Genomic DNA, 8,726 nt, shown 5'->3' on the forward strand with positions numbered 1-8,726 from the left:
GTCAGCCTCACGCCAGGCCTTTGGTGCTGCATCCAGTTAGTCATAAAGGAATAACATCACTTGTCACCACGCAGCATTGCCACTTTAAAAACAAATGCTGGAAATAGCACCATTTTCCTTGTTGTCAGGTGGTAAGGAGGTGGCTTTGTTCATTTTGCTGTTGGTTTGCAGTTGTTTCCCAGTCCTCCCTTGTTTCCTTTTTTGGAGATGCTCTTTGCATTTTTTTAAATATTCTCAGACTACTTCACCTCTCTTGAACTTGCTGCTTGCAATGTCAGGGCAGCAGTTCTCAGTGATACATAGTGAACAATTTTTACATGGCTGTTGCTCATGTTTTCCAAACTCTTCTGCAGCCATTAAAAACAAACAGCTAATAAATTTAAAACACAAGTAAAAACAAATTACCCTTTGTTCAAAACAGTCTGGAGTTCTTTGCCAGTCTAATCTGAATTAAGATCAAATCACCAAACCAGGGCAAAAGAACAGTACCCAGGCTAGTTGGAAAGTGCTGGCTAGAGAATAGATGCTCTTTTATTTTTAAAAGACTTATTTGAAATAGCTCCTTGATTAAAATAGTGCACCCTCAATTTAGGCTGTCTAAAAGCTCTACTAGTCTTGGGCTACTGAGCACTCAGTGTGGAAGAAACTTTTCCTATTATGGAAGCTAAAATATCCCAGCTGAAATATTGTGGCATATATATTTTATTCTGCTCTATAAATTAAATGAGGGAGAGAGTAGTAATTGAAACTAATTTATACAAAAGAATTTAAAGCAAAAAGTAATGTGTGCAAGACTACTGATGTCAGGAATACTATTTTCCTTCCTGGCACCCATAAAGTTAAAATATTTTCATTACTTCTGTTTGCCTGGTTCCTTGATATTCAGGTGGAAGAGATGATACCTGATCATTTGTCCTCTCTTTAATTTTCCTTTTTTTTTTCTTTTAAATTTCCAATTTAACTTTCAGTTGACACTTTGAAGATGTTTGTCAGTACTGTAGCTTGCTGGGAGTCCAGCTTGGATACTGACCCTCAGTAGAGGGTTAGAATAGAGCACTTCATATCGATAACATTAATTTATTTATGTTGCAGTGGAAGGTTCGGCGGACACTGGCATTTTCTATACATGAACTTGCTGTCATCCTTGGAGACCAGCTTACGGCTGGAGATTTAGTTCCTGTCTTCAATGGCTTTTTGAAAGACCTGGATGAAGTCAGGATAGGTGTGCTTAAGCACTTGCATGACTTTCTGAAGGTATGTCTGTGTTCAACTCTGGTCAAGTGCAATTAGGAGTGATTAATTACTTTGTAGGCACCTACTTTTTAACATAGCACCAGTATAGCTTTTTGTGGGAATCTCTGCAGATGTCTGTTGAATACTAGAATATATTTTACAGGAAATCTGTGTTGCTGATACTTTCTTTTCTCTTAAGAGCCTTGTTTGTGCATCTTTATTCAATATATAGATGGTAGTGGGTGCTTTTTTGCTGGCTGTAACCTCTCTACACAACTTGTCAAATTTCTGTAAAAGTTTTTCTGTAACTGCTTCATCTTTGGAGCTGAAAGACAAAAATCATAAAACTATCTTTACTGCCTATGCCTCTCGTTTCCTGGAGTAAAAGTAGAGGCTGGAGTAGATTTTACTTTCAGTAGTGCCCCATGTGATTTTACCCTTAGGGTTTAGCCCAGGAAGGCAACACCATTGCTAAAGATTTGGGGTTTTTAAATAAAGATAGGTGTTTCATTAGCTGTATTTTAAAGCTCTTGTTCTATCTGGTGATTGTATCCTATAGTTCTTTATGTATGTTTATATTTACTGTTACAGCTTCTTCATGTTGACAAAAGACGAGAGTATCTTTATCAACTTCAGGAATTCCTGGTGACTGATAACAGCAGGAACTGGCGTTTCCGTGCTGAGCTGGCCGAGTATGTTGTTTTCTGAATACTTGTTTTTATTGTTATGGATATTTAAAATTGTGAAAATAATGTAATAGATGTTTTACTGTAATATACTTAATTTCATTTTTCATTAGTAGATAGCCCTTATCCTACTCATCCCCTTGCTTAGAAATTCCCAGTAGTTGTATATCACCTATAACAGTTGGAGCTTGAATGTTTTTTTCTCATCACTGTATATTGAAAGCATTACCTTTCTATAAAAGGGAAGCTGCCAAAAGTTAAGACCACATCTGTTGCTCTTGCAGTCATTAGAAGTGTTCTAGCTATTTGACTCCCAGTTGCTGTATTTGATGGGTAGGCTGAATTCATGACTGTGAAATGGAGGAGATCAGGGTCTCGAGGGGACTGACAAAAGTGAGTAGCAGTGTAGTTGACCTTGGACTTCATCTGAGCAGACTTTTGCTCATGAAAGAGGTGTATGTGAAAGTATAGGGAAGGTGCTGATAAGCTGGAGCAAGTTCAGCAGGCAGACCACCAAGGGGGTCAAGGCTGCAGCACTTACCCTGTGGGAAGAGACTATGGCCAGGGCTTCTCTAGCAAGAAAAATGAAAGGAACATACAGTAATGATTTATTACAGTGTGTCTAGTGAATTAAATTTTGAGAAACCTGGTTTAACACCTGATCATAATGGTTTTACTACATTTGAGTGTGATTTTGATTCACCAGCTACAAATCACTTACCTGTTACTGCTGGTATGAAGACATTCTCTTGACTGCCTGTAGCGTGTCGTGTCACTTCTTTTGACATACTCTCTGCCATCCATGACATGTACTAATGTCTGAAACCTGCTGAAATCTTAATCAGCTCTTTGGGAGTTGAAGAAGACTGGTAATTTCTCAGTTGTCCAGTACGTTCTGAAGTAGAGCAAGTTTATTGATAAATCGATGTACTGAAGTGACCGAGGATACTTATCAAACTAAGTCAGAGGGGTTACTGTATAGCTGTACACGTGTTTTATGTGCGACGTGTCTTTACCAGGTATTCAGATGTTCGTGCGTGCCCAGTGTCACAGCTGGCTCACTGTGCTGCACCTACGTTGTAGCTGTTATCAGGATCCTTGATAAATGTAGCCTTGGTCTCTTGCTTCTGCCCTAGCTTTTCATTCTTCAAGCTCACACAGCGTTTTGCCAGTATTGTGAATGAGTGGCAATTTAATATTTGCAAGTGACCCATAGTCAAACTGATGGCACTGAAAAATAGAAGATTTTGCTTCCCAGTAATTTTATTATAGCCACATTGCATATTTGCTGTGTTATCATATAAATTATGATATGCAGTTAAGCTACCTTTTTTCTTGTTATAATATGCTCTGTTTGGTTTTTCTTCCATCTTGTAGGCAGTTGATCTTGCTTCTAGACCTGTACAGTGCCAGAGACATCTATGACTACTTGCGACCTATTGCTTTCAGCCTCTGTGCAGACAAAGTATCTTCTGTCCGTTGGATTTCCTACAAGCTGGTAAAGTAATCTAAATAAATTTAGGATTTCAAACTTCTGAGCTTTGGTGGTCAGAATAAAATTTTGAATTTTTTTTTTCTCATTTCTTCAAGGTTAGTGAGATGGTAAAAAAGCTGTACATGGCTTCAACATCAACCTTCGTGGTAGACCTCATGAATGAGCTTGTTGAAAAGTTCTGTAGATGCCACAAATGGTCTGGTCGGCAAACTTTTGTCTTTATTTGCCAGGTGAAATGTCTTTTTGGTTTGTTTTGGTTTTGGGAGGTGGTGATGGTGGTGGCCAGGATTATGGGGCCATGGCAACTGGAACTCTCCAGCTGAATTTTGACAGTATTTTAATGGATATTTGAGAACTTTGTTTCCAAGGGAATAGCTTCATGGCTGCTTTCTCCTTTGTTTCTCCACTGATGAGCTTGAATACATCTTTAGCTTAGCATATTAGCACCAGGTCATCAATTCTGATGTTTAATATAGGGCAGAAATGTAGCAAAATAATCCCTGAGTTGAGAAGTTTCCCTGAGCTGTGTTGATTTTTATAATATTCTGCAGTAGCCCACCATCCTTTTGGGTTACCCTTTAGAAATCAATCAGCAGGAGCTGCCTGTACCTCCTTAGCTGACTTGTGCAGCTTGGTCAAAAGCAATGTATTCTCAGCAAAATAAGCAGAAGAGTTGAAACTAGCTGGGGTCCCACAGAAATGGTCAAATTTGGAGGGTGTAGCAGAGGTGCAGATTAGGAGCCAACATGGCTGCTGCCCAAGTGGGACAGTTCTTTAAAAGTATTTGGAGAAATGTGAGCTTTGAAAGAGAAACACGGTTGGGTACCACAGATGTTTATTGAGATGAACCATTCTTGTTTTAATATGGTACCCAGGTAAAACAAAGACTAAATTTTGAGAAGGATTGAAAAGGTCTTCTACTTTTCTTTCCCGATTTCAAATGGTACAGTCATTAAAAAGAAAAAAAAAGGTAAGTTCCAGACTTTATTGGGCTTGTAACTGAGCCTGAATTTCCTCAACTCTAACTTGCTTCATTATGTATAGGTTTGTGCTAGAAAGTATTGTACCATATTTTAAACCTTTGTGGATACCAACGACTGTATCCATGCTATGAAGTTAATAGGATCTGTTAGCTCTGACTGTGTGTTGGGATTTTATCCTCACTGTGCTGAAATTTAGTGAAATTGCTTCTGTGTTCTTGCCAGACTATCAGTGAAGATGATTGCCTGCCCATGGACCAGTTTGCTGTGCATCTGTTGCCACACTTACTACACTTGGCATCTGACAAGGTTCCAAATGTTCGAGTCCTGCTCGCGAAAACATTAAAGCAAACCCTTTTAGAGAAAGGTTAGTGGCAGAGAGAGTTGCAATGGGCTGACTGTGTGGGGATTTTTTGTCCCTTCACTTTCCTATAATGAGCTGGAAAAGAAGACACAATATCAAATGTGGGCTGCTCTTGCTTTTACATTCTCCTTGGCGTGGGATGTTACCTTGGCTGAGATAAAACTATGACCCTTGTTGTGGTGTCAGACCTGCTGTTGTGTAATGCTGAGGAAATATAAGTTCTTGCTCATATGCCAGCCTGTTCTTTTGGTGTCATTTTCCTTGAAGGAGCTAGTTTGTAGAGGTGTCACCAAAAAACAGAAATGAACAACTAGGAACTGTGAAGTTGTTGAACAGTACCCTTTATTTGGTTAAAAAAATAAAAATCTGTTCATGTTCTGTGTAAAAAGAGTAAGAAAGAAAAATCCTTCCATACAAATTCACTGTCTGTTTTCTCACTGGGGGAGAAGAGGTGGCTGCTTTGTGGTTTTTATATTTTATGGTAGCAGTGAGGAAAAAAGCTTCTCTGGGTTCTCTTCAGGGAAATAAGCTGCAACTCTCAAATTACAGACTTTGGAAAAGGCTTAGGAAAGCATCCCTGGTGCATAGCAGGTGCCAGAGGAGTCAGCAGTGCTCAGAGTCCAAAGCACTGTAAAGGAAAAGAGCATTAGAAATATTATGCTATTTTGTAAAACAGCAGTGTCCACACTTGGAACACTTCATCCAGTTCTGGTCACTTTTCATTCTCAAAATCATGCACTGGCTCAAGGCCTGCTGAAGAAAAATGCAGAATGCTCAAAATACTGTACAATGCAAAGGATGCCAACACAGTGAGCACTGGGCTGTTGTGAGCTGCCTTGTGCATGCTGGAGACTCTGAATAAGCATAAGGAGACAGTTAAGATGGATCAGTTGATGTGCAGTGATTTATCCTTTGTTAACTGTGCCAAGGATCTCACTGTTCTTCCTGCTGTCCTGTGGTATTGGTATTTTTGTGTGGTCCCTGTCTCAGAGATGTTCTGTGTATGATTAGGGATGTTGGATAGATTTAAAAGGCAGATTTAAAAACTAAGTTCAGGAGTTTTTAAACCTCAGACCTAAACTGCTCTTCCTGTGAGTTTTTGGTAGTTAAGTTGCTTTTGTGCACCTTGTGTTCTGTAGTTTATGAAAACAGTCAGATGTTGGCACTTCTTCCACTCTTATTTCACGTTATCTTAGTTTTATCATTTGATAATCATTTGGCAAGGCTTGCAGTGAAATGGAGCAGCATGGCCACAAGCTGGTGATATTTTCTCTCTGTCCTAAATACAGGCACACTCCTCCTGAGTCATTTGCAGGTTTTTTCTTCCTCTTTGGCCATGGAGTCTGTCACACTTTTGTACTGAAGGGCCATAGAAATCCTGTACTCGAACAGCACCAGTAGAGAAACTGTGCTCTGTAAGATGGAATGAAATTTTTTAAAAGATGAATTCATAGGTATATTCGGACATGCATTTTGAGCCCGCCCAGATATTCCAGTTTGACTGTAAGTGTGCACTGTCCTCTGAAATTTTGTATCTCATGGTAGTATGCTGAGGTTTGCGTTGAACCATCTGCTGTCTTCTCCCCCCATAAGTCTTGTGCATTTTCTCTTACAGAATATTTTCTCAATTCTGCCAACTCTCATCAAGAAGCTGTGGAACAGACAATTATGGCGCTTCAAATGGATGAGGACAGTGACGTCAAGTATTTTGCAAGCATCCACCCTGCCAGTACCAAAATTGCGGATGATGCCATGAGCACTGCTTCTTCCACTTATTAACGAGTTCTAAATGTTGCTATAATTAAAAAAAAAAAAAAAATTAAACAAACTATCCTCAAATGCTTCTAAAATGGTTGATTTAGAACAACCTCTTTGGAAGGAGGGATTTCTTGTCAGATTTAAAAGGTGGATATTATCTAAACCAGGGATTTTAAGTCAAGAAAAAGTAAACATACCTATGTCAGCTTGACTTTAGAAAAACACTGCTCAGAGGATTATTTTTGCCACCGAAGCCTTAAATCTTCTGTCTTCCTGAACAAATGAAACTTGAATTGGCAGATCATTTTCATTGTAGAAAGGATGTGATTTCCAGAGACCTGCATTGTTTCTCCTGAGGAGTTAACTTAGCGAGTATTTTCTGTAGCAACTGATAGATGGAATGGCCCGAGAGGCAAATTTGTACCAGGACGTGAGACCTCCAGTATTAGCGCTAAAAGTTTTTATCATTCAAGGACTTGATTTGTGTGCAGCTGGGCACACCCTTAAGTGGGAATAGCTTTGATGTTTGTAAATGGGGAAAAGTAGAAATTTGGATTTCTCTTAAGGGCTCAGTGCTAACACTAAACTAGAATCTGATTTTAATCCTTAAATGCAGCATATTGCTGTACCCATTAGCAGAAAACTTTGCTGAGTACCTGTGTCCTAATTATTTTCATGCTGGTCATGACCTAAAGGAAATTTATTAGCACATGTACTTTAAGTCAGGTATTTTTAACTTGATCATGATCGGCTCTGAAGGTGCAACTTTTTTCTTCATATACTGTACATATCTGTGAGCCTCCTTGGAGTGCTGCAGTCTTTAATCATGTTGTTTAAAAGCTGTTGTGATACAAGTTGTTCTCTACTTGTCCAAATAAAATTTATTAATAAGATTGAAAAAAATCTTGTGACCTTTTTAAGACATTAAAAGAATAAGTTTGAAATTTAAGTGGCCTTTTTCTTTCAGTTCTCTACACTTCGATGGCTATTTCAGGGGCAAGGGGTTTGCTTAATGATTGTGAAGAATTTTGCATTTTGAGATGGAATATACTACAGCATAGATGTACTTTGACTGTGTAGCCGAGGTTTTGGTAGTTTCTTCCAAGCATCCCTGTTGTGCTTGGCAACCTGTTACTGCAGCATGAAACGGCATCTTGGCTGGAAGTAAGTCTGAATATCCACCTCAGTCCAGGTTTACAGGAAACCGTGAGGTCAAACTGCCTTTAACCTGCCGTCAGTCTGTTGACTGCTTTGTTTCCTCTCATTTAAAATTACTGATACCGTATCTCCTGTGTCTTCCAGGGGCAACTTGCTTAAATCACCTTTCTTCCAGCCTGTGAAACCCAAAGTGTGTGTGAAGCGGTTTTCTTCCCTGAGGAGGTAGAAATGGCTGTGGCAGCTTGTCTTTGATGTATTGTAGCAGAGCACTTTCATTTATCAGTCAGGTACCTGATGCCCTGGCAGTTGAGCCTCAGGCAGGTGTCTCTTTATTTTTTTTCTCCTTCCTATTTTCTTGTGAAAATAGATTTTTTTGCAGTTTCTTTTGTCGTAAACAGGAAGTTGCTATTTATTCCCCAGAGGTTGCGTTTGTGCTCGTAGCACAGCCATGGAGGTGCTTAAGATACAGAGTCATCTCTGCCTTTAAGTGTGGTGGGTTTGGGTTTTTGGAGGGCTTGTTTGATTTTTATTTTTTTTTAGACCTGGGCATTTTTGTGTTTGGATTTTTGTTTATTTTGGGCTTTTTGTGTGTGAGTGTTTTTAATCTGTTCTTTTGTTTGTTTGTTTTTTATAATTTTTCCTTTGCATGTCCCTTTTTCTTTTCAAAATTGGCTTAATCCCTCGAGGACTAGGCAGTGTGACAGCACTGTGGGTGGTAACAGGCTGTCAGGAAGCAGTGAGCTCTTCAGGCAGGAGGATTTCTGAGCATTCCCTGCTGCCATAAGGAGAACACCTAAAAGTAACTCATTCTCTCCCAGGCCAGATGATTCCCATTTTAGAAATATGCACTGAAGTCCAGGTGATTTCTGTGTTTTGTTCAGAGTAAGTAAGTATCTTCATCTGTTTTTTGCCTCACTGTAATGACAGTTGAATTGTAGTTGGATCATGTGTGCAATTCCTGAGGTGAAAGGGACCAGCTCTTTGTTCAGACCAGAGGATACTTCAAGTATCCTCTAACTGTGAACGGAGCGCAGGATTCACTGGAGGAGTAC

The 8,726-nt window shown here is 39.4% G+C and overlaps 1 protein-coding gene across 9 annotated transcripts in view; it reads left to right on the forward strand.

Moving 5' to 3' along the window:
- Positions 1-7,409, forward strand: part of PPP4R1 (protein phosphatase 4 regulatory subunit 1) — a 65,264-nt gene extending 57,855 nt beyond the window's left edge. For all 9 annotated transcript variants that reach the window (XM_027737082.2, XM_027737079.2, XM_027737077.2 and 6 more), the window contains 6 exons: positions 1,093-1,254; positions 1,825-1,925; positions 3,297-3,417; positions 3,510-3,644; positions 4,620-4,761; positions 6,374-7,409. In XM_027737082.2, coding sequence (XP_027592883.1) covers positions 1,093-1,254; positions 1,825-1,925; positions 3,297-3,417; positions 3,510-3,644; positions 4,620-4,761; positions 6,374-6,537 — 825 coding nt within the window. In that variant the 3' untranslated portion in view covers positions 6,538-7,409. The remainder of the gene's footprint in view (positions 1-1,092; positions 1,255-1,824; positions 1,926-3,296; positions 3,418-3,509; positions 3,645-4,619; positions 4,762-6,373) is intronic.
- The last annotated feature ends 1,317 nt before the right edge of the window (positions 7,410-8,726 follow it).

Source organism: Pipra filicauda, unplaced genomic scaffold (genome assembly GCF_003945595.2).
Source record: "Pipra filicauda isolate LSUMZ 115617 unplaced genomic scaffold, ASM394559v2 scaffold271_size1040873_pilon, whole genome shotgun sequence".
In the NCBI taxonomy this organism is placed as follows: domain Eukaryota; kingdom Metazoa; phylum Chordata; class Aves; order Passeriformes; family Pipridae; genus Pipra; species Pipra filicauda.